General features: G+C 49.1%; 1 protein-coding gene across 4 annotated transcripts in view; it reads left to right on the forward strand.

The window, feature by feature from the left end:
* The window catches only part of ADARB1 (adenosine deaminase RNA specific B1), a 116,899-nt gene that overhangs the window by 81,648 nt on the left and 10,344 nt on the right, over positions 1-24,907 (forward strand). For all 4 annotated transcript variants that reach the window (XM_068547203.1, XM_068547206.1, XM_068547204.1 and 1 more), the window contains exons 5-9: positions 1,821-1,935; positions 3,930-4,098; positions 4,714-4,862; positions 5,930-6,098; positions 13,475-13,656. In XM_068547203.1, the coding sequence (XP_068403304.1) occupies positions 1,821-1,935; positions 3,930-4,098; positions 4,714-4,862; positions 5,930-6,098; positions 13,475-13,656 (784 nt within the window). The remainder of the gene's footprint in view (positions 1-1,820; positions 1,936-3,929; positions 4,099-4,713; positions 4,863-5,929; positions 6,099-13,474; positions 13,657-24,907) is intronic.

The raw sequence follows: 24,907 nt of genomic DNA on the forward strand, positions 1-24,907 counted from the left end.
CCCAGCCCCTGAGCGGTACCTCAGGAAGTAGTCGTGTCCTCCTCGCGGGACCTGTGCCAGCCTCCAGAGGGTCAGTCCTTACACTCTTTCCCCTGGGAATTTCCAGACGTACGGTCTAGAGGGGGTGAAATGTCCTACTGTCTTGCGGGTGGAACCCTTGAAGGACGTGGGTTGGCCATCCCTGGTCTCAGGACTTTTTGCCTCCATGGCGTTCATGGCGGCATCAGAGGGTTTAAAATCAGACAGCGTTGCTCACGTGGTGTGTGCAGGGCGGTCTGTCAGTGAACTTGGTGGACGTGGCCGGACCGAGCCGTCCCGCGGGGCCCAGCCTCGAGCTGACTTTGAGAGCATGTTCCCTTTGTTGTCACATCTGCCCCGAATCTAGAGGGAGATTGCTTCACGCCCAGTCTCTTCGGGGGACGGGAGGGCTGGCCTGGGCAGAGGCTGTCCGTGCAGGTGCCCGACTCCACGCTTTTCTGCTTTTCTCTGAGAGTTCGGAGCCCCGCCTCACCTTGCATGGAGCGGGCCTTTGTTTCCCCTGGCTTCCCCTTCCTCTCCTGCTGTTCTTCTCTTCCCACTGGAGGGTATCATCACCATCATGTGATTGCACATATTGGCTTTCTGTCCGTGGCCTCGCTACCTTTCCTGCCCACACACCTCCGCCCTCAGTGCCTCTGTCTAGGGTGCAGAGTAGGGCCCCGTCTCCTGCTCTTCTGGCCACACTCCGTGCCTTTGGCCTTGAGCACTGCCTTCTGGGGCTCGTTGCTGGTGCAGTGGCCGGTGGAAACATCCTGATGACACTTCTTCCCAGAGAAGCCACCATTTAGGACAGGTGGCTTTTCTGTTCATTTGGGAGTATTTTATTGAGGGCCCAGCTGGGGACTCCAGACCAGTGTGAGATGGTGGGACGTGGGTCCCGCGTGGCTCCTGGCACACACCTCCCATCAGGCATCGTTTCCCAAAACACCGAGAGGGCGTTCTATCCAAGATGAATCATAAGCTGTGGAAAGTAGGACCATGTCCAAAATCTCACCGGTGCGTTTGCTTCTGGGAAGCACTCCCTGCAGTCCAGCGGCTCCCTGACCTGGAAACACACCACTGGAAGTCTTCTGAAATCACATTACACTCGCCCTGCACAGGTGTAGCCTCCGGTGCATTCTGGTGTCATTCGGTCTAAGTGACAAATGCCCTTACAGGCTCTAAGCGGTGCTGGTTTCTGAGTGACTGGGCCACGGTAATTACTTTTAGATGTTGAAATCACTGAGACACACACGGACCGGGCGCCTTTGGGAGGGAGGTGCTGTGAGCTTAGTGATCCTGCAATGTGACCGCCCTTCAGACCTCCCCTTTCTCTTCCCACGTGTCCCCCATGGGGCCTCGCCAGCCCTGAGCTGACTGGGCCGCACCACCTGTGGTCTCACTTCTTCCAGAAGCCCTGCCGCTCGGGGACTGTGGCTGCAGGACTCGGAGCCCTGGCTCGGAGCTGCAGAGGGGGGAGGGGGGTGACCAGGCAGGCGCTCTCGCCTCTGGGCCCGGGTCCCTCCCCCGGGGCAGGGCTGGTGTGAGGAGGCCTCACCTGCTCAGGTGCTGGCTCCCGTGCGGTCGGGCTCCAGACTGTCCTCCTGCAGAGACCCCCGCATGCCCCTTGGGCGTCTGTTTCCAAGGAATGTCTGGGAGGAAAAAATGTGCATGCATGCGCACACATACACACACACAGACACACACACACACTCGTTTGCCAGACTTACCTGTGTGGTTCCAGAGGAGAGGCCCCAGAACATGGCCCCGAGGGGAGCGCTAACCCCCTGCTTGGTCCACAGGTGTTAGCCGATGCCGTGGCTCGCCTGGTTCTGGAGAAGTTTGGGGACCTGACGGACAACTTCGCCGCCCCCCACGCGCGCAGGAAAGTTCTTGCTGGAATCGTCATGACAACAGGTAACCGTGTTGGCGGTGTGTCCCCCTGCCTGTTTTCATGCTTAATGAAGGTGAAATGCTTTCAGCCTAGAAAAATCTCTGTGACACCAGCAGGAGGTCACTTTTTCATTCTCCTTCAAAATGTTTACCATGTGCAAATAGAGGAACTGCGCTTATATTTTTCCCCTACAGGTTCATCTTTTTAACCTAAGTTTTTCATTGGGAGAAAGAGTCCTGTATTAATATTTGATTCCTATAATCTTATGTGAATGGTCTTGATCGACTCTGGAAACCTGCAGGAGAGCTGTTAGTTCTTACTTCACTTGAAAGTAGGACATAATCTGATTTATCAGTTAATGCTAATGCTGCCAGATAAGTTTCTGTGTGACTTTTACGGGGGAGAGAGGAAGCCCTAGCAAGAGTAGAAAATCTGTGGGGGTAAAGCACGCTTTGGGATAGCAGAAGAAACCCTATTAAATTTGTGTCTAAGTTCCCAGCAGCGAAGGGAACCCCCCATGAGTTCTCTTCCCACATCCCAGGAGTGAGCCCGCCAGGCAGCGTCTCCGTGGATCCCTCCTGGGAACAGGAAAGCACGGCCTCGGCCAGTGCCTGCATCCCTGGGGTGGCCGGGAGGACACTCTGCTCCTTGGCGCTGAGTCTGGGGCTGTCATGGGGTGGGGGGGGCCCTTTCTTCTCGGAGCATCTGCTCTGCCCAGCTGGCCAAGCCTGGCCTGCCGCGTGCAGGAAGCCACCAAGAGGCCAGAGAGGGGGGCGGTGGGGGGTGGTTGGTCTGTCTACACCGGGCGGGCAGGGGCAACCCCAGTTCCCATAGGGCGACTGCCCGTCCCTTTCTCCTGAGGCGTGGTTCACCTCTGATCACGGACAGGACCTGATTCTGTGGCCCTCAGCGCTGATCGCCCCCCATGCCCTAGAGGACAGGATCTCATTTTCTTGCTGTGTCTTTACCTTGGCACAGCTGAGAGCTGTCTGACGGGTAGAAGGAATGCTCTGAACAGTAACTTGGGTTTCAGTGTTTATTCTGATGTGTGCTGCCTGTGTTTTCTCCCTCTTCTCCCTCCATCTCCTTGCTGTCATCTTGTACACACGTAAAGGTGAACGCGTATGCTGCTGGATGACGTAGTTTCCTAAGCAAGGCGCTGCCCTTCCCGGTGACGGGAGTGAGCGAGCTTGTGGTTTTTCATCCAGGTGTTTTAACCGCCTCAGAAGGGGCACGTTACCTCGTGGGGGCATTTTGCCCCATAGTGTGTGTTGCACTTGGGACCCTCCGCTCGAAGCCACGGTTTACGCCTGAAGGCAGCACCACACTGCACGTGGCATGTGGTCCTGACGTCAGGAGACCTGGTTCAAATCCCCAGGCCGACTTTGATGGCCCTGTGCCTCAGTCCCCTCATCTGCAAATGGAGACAATGGTAGGATGGGCCTCGGAGGACATGGGAGGGAAGTGAGGTACCTTCCCCGACAGGCCGCGCGCAGGGCCTGCCCCTGTCGTATGTGGTCTGTCTGTCGACACCTGCATATCAGAGTGATGGCTCCCGAGGTTTCCCCAGTGCTGTTGGCTGCACTCACTCTCCGTGCAGTTAAACGGTGCCAGACCGCTAGACAGCCCCCTGCATGACTCCTGGGCCCCTGGGGTGAGTGTCAGGCAGTCCTCCCAGCCTCTGCAGTGCTTTGATGTTACTTCCAGGATTCATTACCAGGCCAGTCTGTCTACCTCTACACAGTGCTCCCCCGTGTCCGCTGGGGAGTGTTCAAGAAAGGCTAGTGTGTTCCAGGGGAAGTAGCTTTCCAAGTAGAATCTTGACACGCAAGAGTGGAGAGGGCTACCCTCCCAGAATGTGCAAAGCAAGGCTCGGGGGGCCCGTTAGCAGCGCCCAGGTGAGGGTCAGGCAGGGTGTGAAAATGAGCTGACGTCTCCCAGGTCAGTCCCTGGGAATGCGGGTCCAGCCCGGGCGTGGCAAGGAATAGCGAGGAACAATTTCTCTTCTGTTTTTCAGGCACAGATGTGAAGGATGCCAAGGTGATCAGTGTTTCCACAGGAACAAAGTGTATTAACGGCGAGTACATGAGTGATCGCGGCCTTGCGCTGAACGACTGCCACGCAGAAATCATATCTCGAAGATCCTTGCTTAGATTTCTTTACACACAACTTGAGCTTTACTTAAAGTAAGTTTAGCAAGTAAATAAGCAAGGGAAGCTGGTTGTTTTTTTTTTTTTTAATTGTCCTCTCATCAGAATGTATTGCAAAACTCTCCACTGCTTCTGTAAGCACTGAAAAATTCTCAACCTAGTAACTTTCTGGGTAACAGTGAGGTTGGATCCCATTTCCCCGTGAAGCTGAATTATAACACACACACTCGCATGTACATACACGCCACACGTGTAGTCAGAGGGGCCATGTCTGTGTTTCAGACCCCAAGCTTTCGTTTTATGCAGAAGTAAGTGCCGGGGAGGTGGGCAGTGCTGCCCCAGCCGCTGTGCCCGGAACGGCTGACCGTGGACCTGACTGCCTCTCGCCACAGGCCACGTCTGACATGCTTCCTTTCTGTTCTGAGGTCATGAATGAGGAGGAGAGGTTACTTGCGTATTGATGGCCTGTCCCATTGGTGAGCAGACAGGAACTGTGCTAATTATCATTAACATATAAAATAAATACCCCAGTCCAAGCTTATCTTACCCCGTTGAAAACACTGGCCTTTGAAAATCATCGTAAGCTATGACAGACTAAATTATGATTGTATTCAGCTTTAAAGTTTATCTTTGCAACTCGTTTCCTTTCAGTAGCAAAGATGATCAGAAAAGATCCATCTTTGAGAAATCCGAGCGGGGAGGATTTAAGCTGAAGGAGAACGTCCGGTTCCATCTGTACATCAGCACCTCCCCCTGTGGAGATGCCAGGATCTTCTCGCCACACGAGCCCGTCCTGGAAGGTATGGCACCGGGCTCGTCCACGGCCACAATGTCTCAAGAAAATTCATGACTGTGCTATAACAGAGAAAAGGATAAACCTACATTAATATCCTTTCTTCTTTAAAAATTTCAACCTTGGATGTGGACCTGGTAGGAATATATAAAAACATGAGGTTTTTCTTCTCAGTAAGTTGACATTTTAATGAATGAAAATGTGGATTCTCATGAGAAATTAGAATAGAGTGAGGATATTAGATCAAAATTGTTTTCAGTTTTTCAATTTGGGTGATACCTGTGTCTGAATGGGAAGTGTACGTCATCGTCCGTGTTTCTGGGGAGCCGTAGTTTAGTGAGTGTGTAATCGAATTAGAAGAGCAGGTGCAGGCTGGTGGCCACCACGCGCCCTCCGTCCTCCCTTGTGCTCACTTTTGTTTCATAGGAGTTTGTACCCACATCCCTTCTCACAAGCTTAAGCGTTATTTATTCCAAATAGAACATTTGATTACATTATTTTTCTTGATTATAAAAGCAACATATACCCACTGTAGAAAGTTGCTAAATATTTTTAAAACATCAAAAAAAGAAAATTTAAATCACTCCATATTCGTATAACCCAGAGATAATCACTCTGGATGTTTGTGAATGCTTCCTATGAATTTATTTCTGCATCGTTATGGATTTATTTTTGAAAATTTAAATATACAGCAAAGAAATATAGCAAATACCCAAATATCCATCACCTAGAATTAGCAAATGTTAGCATTTTGTCCTGTCTGCTTCAGCTCGTTTCTAATGATAGAAATAAATCATTTTGATTAAAACGGAAGCCCTCTTTTCTCCCAACCACTAAGGAGACCACCTTCATGAGTTTGGTTTGTAGTATATCCTCCTGTCTAATTTTATGTACTTACATTGTACACACATATCTTATGTGTATATAGAATAAACATATGCACACATAAGTGTAAAGTGTATTTTGAATTGATAAGGTGTTGTTAGACGTGCTTTTCAGTGAGTTAAGTATATGGTCAACTTAACCACCTTGAGAGATGGACCCTCTCAAGAGGATCTTATGTTTCTGTCTTAGAACCAGCAGACAGACATCCGAATCGTAAAGCCCGAGGACAGCTGCGGACGAAAATAGAGTCTGGTGAGGGGACGATCCCAGTCCGCTCGAATGCCAGCATCCAGACGTGGGACGGGGTGCTGCAAGGGGAGCGGCTGCTCACCATGTCCTGCAGTGACAAGATGGCGCGGTAAGCACCCCCCTACCCTGCCGAGTACCTGGGGTGCTTGCTGCCATTTCCAGAAACACCTGCACCCATTTCCTACCTCATGTGTTCCACAGATTCTCTGAAGGACTAAGGTTCTAAACAGGTGCTTCGGGTGCCACCTTGAGGGGATAAAGGTGGGGTCTCCGTGGGCAGAGGCTCTTGAGGCCTGTCCTTTTGGGTTTTTATGGAGGTTTCACTACAAAGGCACTGTTGATTAAAATCATGGGCAATTGGTATTTGAACTCAACCTCCAGCCCCCTCCCCTCCCAGGAGATTAAGGGGGGGCAGGACTGAAAGTTCCCACCTTCTATGATCACGTAGTTGGCTCCACAGACAACCAGCCCCCATCCTTAGGTGGGTGACAGAATTCACCTCATTAACATAAGACACCTTCATGGCTCTAATCACTTAGGAAATTCCAAGGGTTTGGGAACTATGAGCCAGGAACCCCAGAAGAAGACCAAATACATATAAGAAAAATATATTTTTGGTCATGTGAATGACCAAGTATACTTTTCTGATGAATCACAATATCACAATTACTGTAGCTTCATAGTAAGTCTTGAGGTCAGATAGTCTCAGTTCTCCAACTTTGTTCTCCAGTGTTGTATTGGCTGTTCTGGGTCTTTTGCTCCTTCATATAAACTTTAGAATCAGTTTGTCAACATCCACAAAATACTGTGCTGGGATTTTGATTGGGTTTGTGTTGAATCCGTAGATCAGGTTGGGAAGAACTGACATCTTGACACTATTGAGTCTTCCTATCCATGAACATGGACTATCTCTCCATTTACTTAGTTCTTTGATTTTTTTGGTCAGTTTTATAGTTTTTCTCATATAGGTCTTGAATATATTTTGTTAGATTTGTACCTAAATATTTAATTTTGGGAGGTGTTCCATGTAAATGGTATTGTGTTTTTAATTTCAAGTTCTACATGTTTATTGTCGGTCACAAATGATTTTTGACCAAGGTTCAAAGCCAATTCAGTAGAGAAAGAACAGTCTTTTTAACAAATGGTGCTGGGACAATTGGACATCCCTATGTAAAAACCAAAAAAAAAAATGAACCTGATATTTTGCACCATATACAAAAATTAACCGAAAATGTGTCATAGACCTAAATGTGTAAAAGTTCTGGAAGAAAACAAGAGAAGATCCTGGCAACTGGGATAGGCAATTTCCTAGACACAGTACCAGAAGCACTCTCCATGAAAGGAAAAAGTGATAAGTTGGACCTCATCAAATTAAAAATCACTTCTTTGAAAGGCACTGTTAAAAGAATGAGAAATAAACTCACCAACCGGAAGAAAATATTTACAAATCATATATCTGATAAAGGACCCGTATCCACAATATATGAAGACCCTCTAAACCCAACAAGGGGAAAAAACAATTTTTAAAATGGGCAAAATATTTTAATGGGCACGTCACCAAAAAAGATGTCAAATTAGCACATGAGAAGGCACTCCACGTCGTTAACCACGGGGAGTGCAGGAGGGCTGTGAAGGCACATGCTTGACTCCAAGGCTAGACCCCTGCCCGGCACGGCGGGGACCCCAGGAGCTGAAGTACCATCCCCCCAGGCTGGGGGCCGATGCTGCAGCCACTTCTGAGGACAGCTTGGCAGCCGTGTGCCCCAGCCACCCTACTCCTGCTTGCCGAGAGAAAGGGAAGCAGTGTCCACAGAGACTCACACAGGAGTGCTCCCAGCAGCTTCCCTGTACAAGTCAAAAGCTAGAAGCAGCCCGAACTGCTGTCAGTCTATAAACAGGGGCAAGCAGGGGGTGTGTCTGTGCCACGCGGCACTGCTCAGGCGAGGGACAGAATAAACCGTGATGTACAGTCAGTGCAACGGGGGCACATCACAAAATAGCTCTGCAGAGTACGGGAAACCAAAGGAGTGCTTACTGTGTGATTCCCTGTCTGTAAATTTCTAGAAAGTGCACACTACCTCACAGTGACCGAAAGCAGATCAGTGGTTGCCCGGGGATAGGGGGCCAGAGCCGGAGGGGGCAGGAGGAAGGCCTAGAGCAAGGTGTGAGGAGACTCGGGGGTGGTCTCAGGCATGTATAAACGTCAGGACTCCCCAAATCCTGTGCTTTAACCACGCGCAGGGCACTGTGTGTCAGCTACCCCTCAGCAGCTCACGGAAGAGGAGGTCGCAGCGGAAGTTAGGAACTGGTTGTAAGTAAGTGACAGAAAGCCCCACAGCCGCTGAGTCAGAAAGAGAACAATGAACAAATCCAAATAAGTAGAAAAAAGAAAACGATAAAGACCAGAAATTATTATTAGATGCAACAGAGATGAGCAGCGAGGAGCAACGAAACCCAGTGCTGCTTCTTTGAAAAAGATAGTGAAATCGACAGAACTTGGGCAAGCGTGACCAAGATACAAGGCCCAGCCAAGCCAGATTAGGGGAAGAAAAGCGGGTGGTCAGGAATTCAGCAGGAACGGAAATGTGCTCAGGTAGTTACGGTGAGAATTACGGACACTGCGTTACCAATATCTTTTACAACTGAGATGAAATAAAAACTTTTTAGAAAAGTGTACATTCGTAAAATTGACTCAAGCATAGGTAGAAAATTTGAATGGAATTCTAGCCATTAATTAAACCAGTCACCCCCCACCCCCCACTCGCAAGAAGTAGATAAATTGAAGCAAGTCAAAGAGGTGGCTGTGGAGAAAGAGGACGCAGGAGTCTCCCAGGAGGCTTTTCTGTGAGAGGCTCTGCATTTGGAGGGCGGCGGGGGGGAGCAATCCCTGTTTATATAATCATTTCTACAGATTAGGAAAGCAGGGAAAGAACCCCAGCTCATTTTGTGGGCTGCCTACCACCTGTATCCCCAAACCAGACCAGGAAGGAAAACAAAATGACAAGCCATCCTCAATTATAAACACACTCACATTTACACCGAATCCAATCGTACTTCTAATAGTTTGATCGGTTTTTTCCAAATCTATAACCTCAATCAAAATCTCGTCGTTTTTCATAGCACTTGACACTCAAGTGGAAAAGTAACCATGTCAAGCTGAGTGGTAAAGGCAGCAGGGAGGTGTCACAGAGCACAGACCTGGAGAGGGACATCTGGGTACGTGGTGCCCCAGTGGTGAGCAGGTTCGCCTACACTGAGGAGGAAACGTAACTGGATAGAAGTTTATTGATCTCTCATGGAAATCAAGTTTGGGAACAGGTTACCCGGAGCTGCTGTGGTTGGCTGGTCACCCCGAGGCCAGGTTCCGTCCTCCTGCACCGCCACTGTGTTGCCTGTCCTCAGGGTCTCCCCGGTGCCCAGAGCTGGCCAAATCCCCAGCAGCAGGAGGGCCAGACGGGCAGGCCTCCAGCGGCTCGGGCTGGCAGGGCAGCTGCGTTTCACCACCGAGGACCTGGCGTGCGGCCGCGTCTCCTTGCGGAGGAGCCTGGGTTAGCTGCCGTCTGGAGGGGGATGGAGGCCCTGTTGCTCAGAAGGGAAGGAACGCGGGGCTGCAGCTGCGGTCTGTGCCACGTGGGGGACTCGTGGACGAGGTGACCTGGCTGGCGTCCATCCTGAGCCAGGGCCGTGTGCGCAGAGGCACCTGCTGACAGATAAAGACCCGGGGCTGCACCGTGATGCCCGGCATTGCTGGCGGGCCTCCGCCTCAGCGGGCTTCTTCAACAGGGCACGGAAAGCCCAGATGAGAAAGAAAAACATGAATCAATTTGACCATATTGAAATTTTAAAACTTATTTACCAAAACCCCCATAGATACATTGGAAAGAAAAGCCACACGCTGGGAAAAGAGATCTGACTCACGTAACCAGCAAAAGGTTTATAAAGATAATTCCCACAGCTCAGCAAGTCAGAGGCATAGACTGGAAGGGCCTTTGCTGGGGGGCTGTGAATGTTCCATCTTACTGAAATGGGGGTTCCACCCATGCACATAAAAGTCAAAACTGGGGGACCCGAACCCTTAAGATCTGTGCCTTTCACTGTGTACGATGGTCATCATCTCGAAGAATAAGCAGACGCAAGGCAGGAGGAAAGGGACAGCGTGGGGACAAGTGCCCTGGCCTGCCCCCTTCCCGACCCTGTGGCCCCACCACCCAGGGTTAGCGCTCGGCAGGCCCGTGAAGCTGCCCCCGCTCAGACACGGGGCTGGGATTGGGTGGCAGGTTCCCACACACACCTGAGTTGGCTGCAAATCGAGGGTCCCAGATCGACCGTCCGTGGGTTCAGTAGGTTGCTAGGAAGGCTCACCGATCAGCCAGATGGAAGGGGTGCGTGGGAGGAGGGGCCCACCCCTCAGCCTGGGGAGCTTCCAGCCCTGTCCTCAGGGGTCTCTATGCAGACGGATTGAATCCTTGGTCCTTGGTGATTAACTCAACCCCAGCCCCTCTCCCCTCCCGGAACCACCCTCTAATCTTGTGGTTGGTTCCCCTGGCCACCAGCCCCTTCCTCCAGAGTCACCTGGTCAGCATGAATCCAACGTGGTTGAAAGTGGCTAGTTGCTCAGTATCACACCAACAAATGGCTGGATGGCGCCACGAGGCGGCCAGCTCCTCACAAGCCTCTCCCGTCCCTGCCATGGGGGAGTGAAGAGTCCCCTGGGCCGTCCTGTCCCTACGGAAGTCCCACAGCAGGTGCTGGGAGGGCTGACCTGGGTCTTGCAGAGGGGCAGGGCCACCTCCCACAGATGGTTCCAGATGGGGACAGGGCAGTGGGCGGGCTTTGGAGTGAGGCCACGGTGGGCTGGGGTGGGGGAGGTGAGCCCTGCTGCCGGGGTCCATCTGGAGGGCAGTCCCGCGGGAGCAGCGTGGGGCGCGGGGTGGGAGGGGCCCGCGGGGGGCTCCCCGCCTCTGGGTGAGTTCTGTCGGCTGGGCCGGGCGTGGGAGGGAGGGAGAGAGGGAGTTCTCGGCACTGCTGAGCCCGGAGGTGGGGGGAGCAGAGACCACCTGTCCGAGGGCAGCAGCTCGACTGTTCAGAGCGCTGGGGGTCCGCCACCTTCACTGTGTGGGCGCAGACTCAGCAGTGGGCCAGGAGGGCGAAGGGGGGTTTTGGCTGTGCCCCCCCGGATCGGGGGACGTGACAGCACGACCATGCTCTGAAGCCCGTCCTCCGAGAAGTGACAGAGCAGGAGGGGTTGCCTGTGTGCAGACGCCTGTGTGCAGGGGCGCCAGCACTGCAGCCCCTGTGAGGCGGGGTCGTGGTGTGGGGCCCGTTTCCAGTCTTCACAGGGGGCTGCCCTGGGGCGGCGGGCTGCAGGGCGCACACCCTACGCGTGCACGTCCTCGCTGTTCCCTGGGAGGCTCACTGGCGAGAGCTGCAGCGGAGTGGCCGGTGTGCCAGGCCATTGCCCACCAGCCAGACCATTGCCCACCAGGGCCTCCGCAGAGCAATCGCGCGCCCAGAGTTCTCCGCGAAGCATGTGTTCAGAGCTAATGGCTTGTAACGAGCATAGGTTTCCGCAGGATGGCTGTTTTCAAGTTTGCCCCAGGGGTCTGAATTCAGCTTAGTACGGCCTAAACCCACAAAGAAGCTTCTGATTTACATAAGAAAGGGTGCCCTGTGGTTTTTGTAAGCACCGAATCTTTCATGCTTTTCCTCGCTAGATAGGAAAACCTGTGTTTTCATTTCCTCTTTAGAGGGTGGGAGGGCTGGGATGTAGGAATCTGAGGATTTGTCCATTCAGCACGTATTGATCTGTGTATGCCAGGCGCGTAGGTTAAGTGCTGGGGTATTTCCAGTGAACTAAACAGACCAGTCCCCCGCCACGTGGAGTGCATGCACGGGAGGGCGGGTGGCGGCGCATGGTAAGTGCTGCAGGAAGCTGGGGGCGGGGGGCCAGGTGGGCTCCGGTGGCCGCTGAGGGAGGGCTGCCACGAGAGGGACTCTGCAGAGACCGAGGTGGGGGCACTGCGGCCGCACAGCCTAGCATGGGGAGTGGTGGGGGGAGGTACCAGGCCAGACAGGCTGGCGGGCACCGGAAAGGTGGCACTTCCTGGGGAGAAGATGGGGTGGGTGGGAGGGTTTGCGCTGAGGAGTGGCCTGGCCTGGGTTTCCACAGGGTCACGCGCGACTGTCCGGGAGGGGCCCCGGGGGTGGGGGCCGTGTTTGCTGGGCTCCCCGTGGGAGGCGGCGGTGAGGTGGGCAGGGAGGTGACCTGACCCGGGTCCAGCTGCGGCCGTGACGGCGGCCCCTGATCTGTTCCGAGAGGAGGTCCCGCAGGTTTGCTGGCCGCAGGCCGGTGACAGGTTTGGCCTGAGCCGCGGAGCACGGGCTGGGCAGCTCAGGAGTTTGGGCCGTCCGCCCCGCTTACTGGCGCGGATCCACCGGGCACCGCGGTGCAGCTGGTGAGAGTGGACCCGGGCAGGGCCGGCCGGGGCTCTGAGGGCGGAGCCTGGGCCTTGCCTTCACGCCCCCAGTCCTGTCAGGGTCTGCCGGCCCCCAGGCCTCAGCCCCGTCCCCACGTACTGCCGACACGTGCCGTGCGGGGGCAGCTCCCCTGCGGTCTGGGGTGCGGACCCGGTGGGCCCTGTGCTGGGCTCCCCGCCTGAGATGCAAGAGCCCCCGCTGCCCCTCCCCCAGGACCACCCGGCCTCCCCGTGGCTTGCTCCCTGCCTGGCCGTGTCCCCTCCGGGACCCTCCCTGAAGTCGGCACCCGCCCTCTTCCTCGGGGACTCTGCCTTCCCTCACGTTGATTTCCCTCAGTTTTTAATTCTTGGTTCGCCTGTTTGCCTTCTTGCTGCTTGTCCCCGTAGGACGGCCCGCTGGCTCCAGGGGCGCGTGGGCGGCGCCCCTCAGCTGCCCGGACTCAGCGCCCGGCAGCGCGGGTGCTTGGACGTCGACTGCCACGGCCGGGAGAGCGGCCCTCCTGCTGTGTGTAGGGACTCGGGCAGTGGCGTGTCTGTGAGGTGGTGTCAGAGCGAAGCCCTGGAGGGTTGGTGGTGTGACCGGGGGGCCTCACACACGCCAGCCAAACGCAGGGTCAGGGCGGTCAGCCCCGCCGCCAGGGAGCAGGAAAGAATCAGTTCCCGGCCTCCGGGGGCTCCTCTACAGCTACCTCTGTATTTATTAGAAGTAATAAAGATTTATTTTTCCTTTTGATTTTTCTCACCAGAAACGTGGCTCGTTGATACCTTTTCAGAGCTAATCTTCAGTAAATGTGTCATCATGGGAAACATAAGGGCAAAGATCGTGCCTGCAGAAGATAATTTTTAAGCAGATTTTTTAAAACTTCAAACTGCGAAGTGGGTTATTTTTAACCGCTGCCCTCTTGCGGTTGGCTGACAGTTGCACAGAGTGAGCGGGCCGCGTAGGCACGCCGCTGTGGAGGGCGCGGGCCGGGGCGCCGCACTCAGGGGCCTGTCCCTCTGCCTTCAGGTGGAACGTGGTGGGCATCCAGGGCTCCCTGCTCAGCGTCTTTGTGGAGCCGATCTACTTCTCCAGCATCATCCTGGGCAGCCTCTACCACGGGGACCACCTCTCCAGGGCCATGTACCAGCGCATCTCCAACATAGAGGACCTGCCCGCCCTGTACACCCTCAACAAGCCTCTGCTCAGCGGCAAGTATCTCCGGGGCGGCCTCCTTCCTCTGTCCCACGCACCGATTTTGCAGCCTCTGAGTCTTAGGAGGGAAGCACCAGAGAGAGGCTGCCCTGAGGCTATGGGGGAGGCCGGGCCGGAGCGGAAGGCGATGGGTCATTTGAGTGAGTCCCTCGAGATTACTCTCTCTAGCTGATTGAAAACCTTGCCATTTATGGGGAAACTAGAGCCCAGGCTCGGCACCTGTGTGCTTTCCTTTCACCCGTACTGGCGTGTTCAAGTCCTGTGTCGGTAGCAGAGGCTCACAGATGCTGTGAAGGTCCCGCAGGCAGCGGCCGCCCGAGGTGAAGCTGGGCCGGGCCCCGTGGGGTACGTCAGCACAGCGATGAGACCTGCAGGCGGCCAGCGCTGCACTCCCGGGCCTGCTGGCAGAGGTTGGCGGTGGGGTGTGTGTGCCCGTGACGAGCGGTGGTGTCTCTCAGTGGGGACTTGCCCCTGCCCAGCGTGCCCTGTGCTACCAGTTGTTTGTTGTTTCTCTTTTAGAATGTCAGTGGCTAACAGTAAAGTGAACAAGAGCTTTTGAATTCAAGGGTCCTAACTTCTCAGGTCACCTTTATTTAAAAGGACACAGTTAAGGTATTTTTATCCTTTTGGAAATATCGCTTTACCTACTTTTTTAAGCTAGAACTAAAACCGTAACCCTGAACTAGAATGCCTCTTGGTGTGCGTGTGTTTTGCCGTGGTCTGTGGTCTTGCTACTAGCCCAACTCTTAACTAAGCAAAGCAACGTGGAACTTTATTTGAAAGCATATCTCTTAGAGCACATGAATTACACAGGAACGGAGAAAAACAAAAGTTGTTTTGGATCAAACTTTACAGCTCTCTAACTTTAACCGTTATCTTTTAAGAAAAAAAAAAAAAACAGACTGATAGAATTTGATGGCTGAAATTGTAGCATCCACACCCATTGAACTTCCACTGGTAGATACGACGTAAGTGTACTTTGGTGTGTGTTGGCGTGTAAATTTCTCACGAGTCAGAAAATAATTTTCCCTGCTTAGTCTGTGTTCTACGTTTGAGGAGAGAGTGCTTTGTTTCATTACAGCCGTCACTTGTCTCTTACGTTCATAGCCACTGAAAACATCGTGTGTGAAACACGCGGCGTGCAGGAGGTGCTCAGAAATCGTTGCTGGCTAGTGCCCTGTTGCGTGGTACTTACTAAGCACTATCGCTCCACCACTGCAGCCTAAACAGACAGGACCGTTTCGCTAAAGGAATATTCCAAGGTGTTGAAAGGATAGCTCACCTGTGAAAGTCAAATGTGTTTTATCACATCATAGGTATATGAAGTGCATCTGTATCTGTGAAAACATGTGGAAAAATAGTGTTTCAGTTGGCACTGCACCACATACATATTTGTTAAAAACGTGAAATTATAAATAAGGAAAGAATCTGCTCTTCCTTCTTCCTCCCCGGTATCATCCCTGACCCCGAAGCCTGGGGCCCACAGGTACCACGGCGGGTGTCGTCACAGACGAAAGGATTCGAACAGCAGAAGTCTGGAGGGGGGGGGGTGTCAGTGTCTTAAGGTCTTGGGAGGCCACACTCCTTTGAAATGGGCCCCACAGCAAAGCCCTCAAAACTTTCTCACAGCGGGTCCCGCAGTTAGTAAGTGCCCGGGACAGGGGAGCACCCAGCACGTGTGGGTGGTCCCATTCTGGTCCTCCGGCTGTGCACACGTGGTGCGCATCTGCGTGTTTAACAGTTCGCGTCGTGTTTGTCGTTCCTTTTTCGCTTCACGGTTTATCGCAGATCATTCCCACGTTGAAAAGAGAACGATATGTGACAGCAGCGAGAGAACCATAGTGTCGGAAGGGAGCAAGGAAAATGGACCTGAACGCCGTGCAGAGAGGCTGACGTAACTAAACAAGGTTTCCTGGAAACCAGAGCAAATAAATCTAGGTAGACTTATTTAAAGATTTAGCAGTGGGCTGTTTTTGAAGATGCTGTCGAGGTTAAAATGAGAATTTTATTTCAATTTCAGCATAAACAGCGTGCGTTTACTTTCAGAAAGAATTTCTTGGTGGTGAGCCTTTGCCTTGGACGCCCATGTGATGCTCTTCCCTGGCCTCCTGAGCTCTCTCGTTTCTCCTTTTCAGATTAGTTTCAAATCCAGCACCTGCACGTTTCAGGACAGTTCTGGCTTCCCCACTGGACCCCTGAGTCTGAGCTTCTCGACTGGCCCAGTTTGCTGTCCAGGTGCACTGGGAGAACTCAAGAAGAAAGACCAAGGTGCTGGACTGGCCCGGTGCGCCAGCTCCAGGGGCCGTGGTCACAGCCAGGCTGCCCGGGGTCACGGGGTCACGGGGTGAGACCCCCCCACAGTGCTGGCCTTACTGCCAGCGATGTCACAAAACAGGAGCACACAGAGGAAGAGGCCAAGATGGGGAAGCAAGGGTGTGAGCTCACCTCCCCGTGAGCTCCACAAAGAAACCTCCACACGTGGAGCAGTCCTCACTGAATACTAGCTGGAAACTGGCAGGAGGATGGCTGTACAACCAAGGCTGCACGAAGGAGACACACGCAATTGGGTGGGACGGGAAGAAGAGCAGCGGGTCGGGACCTGTGCCCCCGGGAGGGGACTCAGAGGAAAAGGGAGATCGCGGGGCCGACACCAGCCCTGGGGAGTGAGTCGTGAGAGCCACAGACAGGGCGTCCTAGTCCTGGAGTCCTGCGTGTAGGAGACAAGCCTCTTGTTCCTTGGAGAGCCGCTGGGACAGATGGAAAGGCTGGAGAAGCCTGGACTCCCCGCTGGTGAGGAGCACGGGTGCTGGCTGACCCCAGGCAGGGAGGGGAGAGGTCTGCCTTAGCGTCTGCTTCTGCTCTGCGCTCCCCAGCCTGAGCTGAGCGACCACTCTGGCCCTGCCCACTCCACACCACACCTCGGCACTGGACCTAGGGCGGCCAGGACCTGGGAAAAGACTTGATCTGAGGATGCACAGGTGACCCAGAGGCCTGGGGTGTGGTCTGGGTGGGGTGATGTCAGCCACTGTTGGTGCTTACTCAGGTGGCCACCTGAATTCCCATGACCGCCTCGGCACGGGCCGCAGCCCAAGCTGAGTGAACACCCCGGCCCTGCCCACTCCACTCCACAGTACAGCACTAGACAGGGGAAAAGATGTGACCATGGGCTGCGTCTGAGCAGAGCTGCAGACGCCTACACAGGCAGTGCATCAGACCTCTGTAAGCACACGAGCCCCTTTGGCTTCAGCACTCCCCTCCCTTGGGGCAAAGTACTCAGGGCAGGAGACAGAAAAACACACACTTCAAGGGCACAGAGCCGACTCGAGCCCAACCCTCAGGGCTTCCGCTCCAGCAGCTTGGTTGCTGACCTCACCCCTGACAGTGTGGCGATGGCCACACTGAGCAGAGAGGAGGTCCCACCTCATACCCCGCCCCGCACAGGCTCTAGCCCCTCCATCTCCAGCCACGTCCCCTACCAAGGTGACAGTGGCCAGCATACCCTGAGGAAAGATGTGACTGGTGTCCACATCAAATCCAGCTCTCACAGCAAAGACACTGGGCAAACAGTCTGCATAGTGATGCCCCCACATGGGATCATCCCTTGAGGACCACCATAGGGAACTGCTTCAGGTAAATGCATAGAGACAGGGAAAGTTAAATAAAATGAACAGGCAGAGGAACTACTCTCCATTGGAAGAAAGAAAAAACCCCAGGAAAAATAAATAATGTAACAGAAATAAGCAATTTACCAAAGAATTCAAAACATTGGTAACAAAAATCCTAACTGAGTTAGGGAAGAGGATTGCTCTAAACACAGATCTTCTTAATAAGGAACTAGAAAATATAACAAAGACCCAATCAAAAATAGATAATTCAATATCTGAGATTAAAAAGCACTCTAGAAGCCACGAGTAATAGACTAAATGCCACAGAAGAACACATAAGTGATCTGGAAGATAGAATAATGGAAATCACCCAATCAGAACAGTAGACAGAAAGACAAATCAAAACAAAACCAAACCAAAGAACGAGGAACATACAAGATCTCTGGGATAACATCAAACATGCCAACACTCGCATTTTAGGGGTTCTAGAAGGAGGAGAGAGAAGGGTATCGAAATTATGGCTGAAACTTCCCAAACCTAAGGAAGGAAACAGATATCCAGGTACAGGAAGTACAGAGGGTCCCAAACAAGATGAACCCAATCAGACCCACACCAAGATATATAATTAAAGTGGCAAAAGTTCAAGATAATGAATTCTAAAGGCAGCAAGAGAAAAACAAGGAGTCAGTTACATGGGAACCCTGATAGGTCTGTCAGCTGATTTCTCTGCGGAACCTTTGCAGGCCAGAAGAGAGTGGCATGATATATTCAAAGTGCTGAAACCTGGGATACTCTAACCAGCAAGGTTATCATTTAGAATAGAAGAAGAGATAAAGGATTTCTTAGACAAGCCAAAACTAAAAGAATTCGACAATACTAAACTTACCCTAAAAGAAACGTTGATGGGTCTTCTCTAAATGGAAAAGAAGTAAGAATATATAGGAAAGAGAAGATCCCAATAGGAAAGGCAAATATATAGTAAGGATTGAAGATCACTTAAATAATCCAGTATGTAATTAAAAGACAAATGTAAAAGCAGCTGTGACTACAATAAACAGTAAAGGGATAAACATGAAGATGTGAAATGTATCAAAAATACAAAATGTGGGGGAGGAGAGTAAAAAATGTAGCTCTTTTAGAATGCATTTGAACTTAAATGACTCAGTTTAAATCAAGTAGATACGATTATGGGTCAACATATAGGAACCCCAAGGTAACCATAAAGCTAAAACCTACAGTAGGTACACAAAAACCAAAAAGAAAGGAACCCAAGCATACTACTAAAGAAAATCAAACCACACAAGGGAAATGAAAAGAAGAAATGAACAGAGAAGAACTACAAAAACAACTGGAAAACAAGTAATAAAATGGCAATAAGTACATACCTATCAATATTTATAGTTTAAATGTCAATGGACTGAATGCTCTGATCAAAGGACATAGGGTGGCTGATTGGATACTAAACAAGACCCTTCAATATGCTGCCAATAAGAGACTCACTTCAGGGTAAAAGACACAGACTGAAAGTGAGGAGATGGAAAAAGATATTCCATGCAAACAGAAACGACAAGAAAGAGGAGATAGCAATACTCATATCAGACAAAATAGACTAGAACAAAAGCTATAACAAAGACAAAGAAGGGCATTATATAGTGATAAAGGGAATCAATACAAGAAAAGGATATACTGTTCCTTAACATATACACACCCAATACAGGAGCACCTAAATGTATAGAGGAAATACTAACAGACATAAAGGGACAAATTGACAATAATACAATAACAGTAGGGGACTTTAACACTCCCCTCACATCAATGGACAGATCAGACGGAAATCAATAAGGCAACAGTGGTCTTAAATGACACAATAGACCAGACTTGGTCTTGGACTTGATTGATATCTAGAGGACACTACATCCAAAACTAGCAGAATACACATTCTTCTCAAGTGCACATGGAATGTTCTCCAGGATAGATTACATACTAGGTCACAAGAAAAGCCTTAACTAATTTAAGAGGATAGAAATTATACCAAGTGTTGTTTCTGACCACAGTGTTGTTTCTGAAATAACTGTTGAAAGAAAAACAGGAAAAGAATAAACACGTGGAGACTAAACAACATGCTACTAAAAAACCAGTGGGTCAATGAGGAAATCAGAAAATACTTCAAGACAGATGAAGATGGAAACACAACTTCCCAAAACCTATGGAATGCAGCAAAAGTGATTCGAGAGGGAAGTTCATGGCAATACAGGCTTTCCTCAGGTAACAAGGAAAATTTCAAGTAAACAACCTAGGCTACCATCTAAAAAAATTACAAAAAGAAGAACAAACAAAGCCCAAAGTCAGCAGAAGGAAGGAAATAATAAAGATCAGAGAAGAAATAAAAAGATTTAAAAAAAACAATTGAAAAGATAAATGAAACCAAGAGCTGTTTTTTTGTGCAGATAAACAAAATTGATAAACCTTTAGCTAGGCTTATCAAGAAAAAAAAAAGAGGATCCAAATAAATTAAGAAATGAAAGAGAAATACCAACCGATACCACAGAAATACAAAAAAAAATCATAAGAGAGTACTATGAATAATTATATGCCAAAAAATTGGACAATCTAGTGAGAAATGGTATGCCAACAAATTGGACAATAGTGAGAAATGGACAAATTTCTAGAAACATACAGCCTGGCAAGACGGAGTCAAGAAGAAACAGATAATTTGAGCAGAGCAATCACTAGAAGTGAAATTGAATTTGTAATTAAAAAAAAAAAAAAAAACTCCCAGAAAACAAAAGTCTAAGACTGGACAGCTTCACAGGGGAATTCTACCAAACATACAAAGAACATACACCTATCCTTCTTAAACTATTCCTATAAATTGAAGAGGATGGAACATTCCCAAATTCATTCTATGAGGCCACCATTACCTGATACCAAAACAGACAAGATACCACAAGAAAAGAAAATTATGGGCCAATATCTTTGATGAATATAGATGCAAATATACTCAACAAAATATTAGCAAACCAAATCCAACAATACATAAAAAGGATCATGTACCATGATCAAGTTGGATTTATTCCAGGGTCACAAGGATGGTTTAAAGGTCACAAGTCAATCAGTGCGATACACCACACACCACATCAAAAAAATGAAGGATAAAAATCACATGATCATCTCAATAGATGCAGGAAAAGCATTTGACAACATTCACCATCCATCATGACAAAAACTCTCATTAAAGTAGGTATAGAGGGAATATACTTCAACATAATAAAGGCCATGTATGACAAGCCCACAGCCAACATAATACTCAGTGGTGAAAAGCTAAAAACCGTCCTGCTAAATGCAGAAACAAGACAATTATGCCCACTCTTGCCATTTCTATTTAATATAGTATTGGAAGTCCTAGCCACAGCAATCAGACAAGAAAAAGGAATAAAAGGTATCCAGATTGGAAGGGAAGAGGTAAAACTGTCACTGTTTGCAGATGACGTGATAATTTTTATAGAGAACCCTAAAGTCTCCACCCAAATAGTATTAGAACTAATAAGTGAATTCAGCAAGGTTGCAGGATACAAGATTACTATACCAAAATCATTTGTGTTTCTGTACACTAATAATGAAATATCAGAAAGAGAAAATTTTAAAAAATAATCCCATTTAAAATCGCATCAAAAAAGAATAAAATACCTAGGAATATGCTTAACCAATGAGGTGAAAGACCTGAAAACTATAAAATATTGATGAAAGAAATTGAAGGTGATACAAAGAAATGGAAAGCTATCCCATGCTTTCGGATTGGAAGAATTAATATTGTTAAAATGGCCATTCTTCCCAAAGAAATCTACAGATATAATGCAATCTCTATCAAAATACCAATGACATTTTTTCACAGAACTAGATCAAATAGTCCTAAAATTCTTATGGAGCCACAAAAGACCCTGAATTGCCAAAGCAATCCTGAGAAAAAAGAACAAAGCTGGAGGAATCACGTGCCCTGACTTCAGACTATATTACAAAGCTACAGCAATCAAAACAGTGTGGTATTGGCGCAAAAACAGACACATAGATCAGTGGAACAGAATAGAGAGCCCAGAAATTAACCCACACACCTACAGTTAATTAATCTTCAACAAAGGAGGCAAGAATATACAATGGAGAAAAGACAGTCTCTACAGCAAGTGGTGCTGGAAAAGCTGGACAGCCACATGTAAATCAATGAAGTTAGAACACACCCTCACACCATACACAAGAATAAACTCAAAATGGTTTAAGCACCTAAATGTAAGGCCTGAAACCATAAAACTCCTGGAAGAGAACATAGGTGGAACACTTTTTTTTTTTTTAATAAATGTATTTATTTTATTTATTTGTGGCTGTGTTGGGTCTTCATTGCTGTGCGCGGGCTTTCTCTGGTTGTGGTGAGTGGGGACTACTCTTCATTGCAGTGCGCAGGCTTCTCGTGGTGGCTTCTTTTGCTGTGGAGCACGGGCTCTAGGCACGCGGGCTTCAGTAGTTGCAGCACACGGGCTCAGTAGTTGTGGCTCGCGGGCTGTAGAGCGCAGGCTCAGTAGTTGTGGTGCACGGGCTTAGTTGCTCCGTGGCATGTGGGATCTTCCCGGACCAGGGCTTGAACCCGTGTCCCCTGCATTGGCAGGCAGATTCTTAACCACTGCGCCACCAGGGAAGCCCAGTGGAACACTCTTTGACATAAATTATATGGTATTTTCTTGGATCAGTCTTCTAAGGCAAAAGAAATAAATGCAAAAATTACATAATGGTACCTAATTAAACTTAAAAGCTTTTGCATAGCAAAGGAAACCATCAACAAAGTGAAAAGACAACCTATGGACTGGGAGAAAGTATTTGGAAATGATATGACTGACAAGGGTCTAATAGCCAAAATATATAAACAGCTCATACAACTCAATATCAAAAAAACAAACAACCCAATCAAAAAATGGGCAGAAGACCTGAATAGACATTTTTCCAAAGAAGACATACAGATGGCTAACAGGAAAAGATGCTCAGCATCACTAGTTTTTAGAGAAATGCAAATCAAAACCATAATGAGGTATTACCTCGCACCTGTCAGAATGGCTGTTATCAAAGTCTACACATACCCAATGATGGCAAGGATGTGGAGAAAAGGGAACCCTCCTACACTGCTGGTGGGAATGTAAGTTGGTGCAGCCACTATGGAGAACAGTACGGAGGTTCCTCAAAAACTAAAAGAAATAGAACTACCATACGATCCAGCAATTCCACTCCTGGGTATATATTAAAAAACCCAAAACACTAATTCAAAAAGATATATGCACCCCAGTGTTCATAGTGGCACTATTTACAGTAGCCAAGACATGGAAGCAACCTAAATGTCCATCGACAGATGACTGGATAAACAAGATGTGCTATATATACATATATGTGTCTATACACACACACACACACGATGTAATATTAGTCAGCCATAAAAAAGAATGAAATAATGCCACTTGCAGCAACATGGATGGACCTAGAGATTATCACACTAAGTGAAGTCAGACAAAGACAAATATTATATGATATCACTTATATGTGAACTCTAAAAATAATACAAATGAATCTGTACACAAACAGAAACAGACTCACAGACATAGCTAACTTATGGTTACCAAAGGGGAAAGGGATGCAGAGATAAATTAGGAGTATGGGATTAACAGATGCATACTACTATGTATTAAATAGATGAACAACAAGGATTTACTGTATAGCACAGGGAATTATACCCAATAACTTGTAGTAACCTATAATGGAGTATAATCTACAAAAATACCAAATCACTATGCTGTACACCTGAAACTAACATAATATTGTAAATCAACTATGCTTCAGTTAAATAAATAAAGTAATCTATAAAAAATTTTTTAGAGTTAAAAATAAGAGCTAACATCTTTCTTAAATAAACCAAATACATGTTTTTTAAAAAGCAGTAACAAACAAGGCAGCGTCGGGGAGCGAATCCTGACGGATCTGGTCTGAGTTCCGAGGGTCTCTGGGGAGACGGTATGGGAGTCGGGTTGCGGGGCGTGGTGCTGTCAGACCAGGACAGAAAGCTGCACCGCCTGCCAGGGGAATGCACGTGACTGTTTATGATAATTGGTGAAAAGAGCTGATTTTGTGTCAAGACAGTGAAGCCTTAAATGAGAGAGAGAATATAAATACGAATAAGAATGAGTGTGTATGTGTTTTCCAGGCAGGAATAGGTGTGGATGTTTTTCTCCTTGGCCCGGTGTCTAGAATAGGGGTCTCCATGCTATGTACACATCCTTCTAGGACAGAAGGACCCCCCGAGGAAACAGGAGGGACCAGGTTTGGACCCAGGGTGTGAATTCTTCATTCTTCCTTTTGTCTCATATACTTTCTGGCCATTATACCTTCTCACTATTATTTTCTTCCCCTTACTTTTGCTGAGTTGATTAAATTGTCTTTTTCTCTCTTTTTGTGCTTGTGGTTTGGAAGTTTTAAATCTTATTTTGTTTTCCCCAGTGATTACCCTTAAATTTTTATTTATTTTTTTAAATTTATTTATTTTATTTATTTTTGGCTGCATCGGGTTTTTGTTGCTGCGCGCGGGCTTTCTCTAGTTGCGGCGAGCGGGGGGCTACTCTTCGTTGTGGTGCTTCTCATTGCAGTGGCTTCCCTTGTTGCAGAGCACGGGCTCTAGGTGCGTGGGCTCAGTAGTTGTGGTGCACAGACTTAGTTGCTCCGCGGCATGTGGGATCTTACCGGACCAGGGCTAGAACCCGTGTCCCCTGCATTGGCAGGCAGATTCTTAACCACTGCGCCACCAGGGAAGCCCACTCTTAAATTTTTAAAAGTGGTTTAAATATATTTGATTAAAATTTAGCATGAAGAATTAATCAGTATTTGTAAAGGTCACAGCTGGAGAAGAGCTACAACCTCAGGGTTGTTTTCACTCCACGTCCTTCTCACCCTCATCCTTCTAGATTCTGATGTCATCTTGAATTTTACAAACTTTCAAAAAACCCTTCTTAATAAGCCCCCCGGACCTATTATCAACTGTTGTTTGGACAGAAAGAGAAGGGCCACACGTCCTCCTCTAATCACTGTTTCCTGTACCTGTGGGCTCCCCTCTCTTTAATTCCACACTCAGGTTTATTTTTCATTTTGCTGAAATATGTCCTTAATTTAGTGGACAGAGTAGAGTTGTTTGTTGATTGCTTCCTGTTTGATTTTTGGGAAAATGCCTGCGCGGGCGGTGCTCTGCGTCGGGTCGCACCTTCATCTGCTTGTCTGAGGACCGCAGACATCTCGAGCCTGGCCCTGCCCCGAGACCCGCAGCCGTCCTCCTGTCTCCTGTGTCACTGAGCCACCTCGATTTTCTTTCCTTCCTGGGACCCCCTTTTGTTTTACCCTTGGAGCATTAAATTTATCACTTTCCCCTAAAATTCACAGGTTTCAACAGATAAAGCCTAGGTGTGTGGCCGGTTTTCCTTTTTCCTGCTGACGACTGTGAACGCTTTGATCTGGGTAATGAAGTCTTCAGGTCAGAGAGATTTTCTTCCATTTTATCCTTTGCCGTTGTCTCCATCCTCTCCTGGGGCAGAGCTCACAGGTCTCGTCCCGAGCCTCCTGCTTCACG

Source organism: Eschrichtius robustus, chromosome 6, assembly GCF_028021215.1.
Source record: "Eschrichtius robustus isolate mEscRob2 chromosome 6, mEscRob2.pri, whole genome shotgun sequence".
Taxonomy (NCBI): Eukaryota; Metazoa; Chordata; class Mammalia; order Artiodactyla; family Eschrichtiidae; genus Eschrichtius; species Eschrichtius robustus.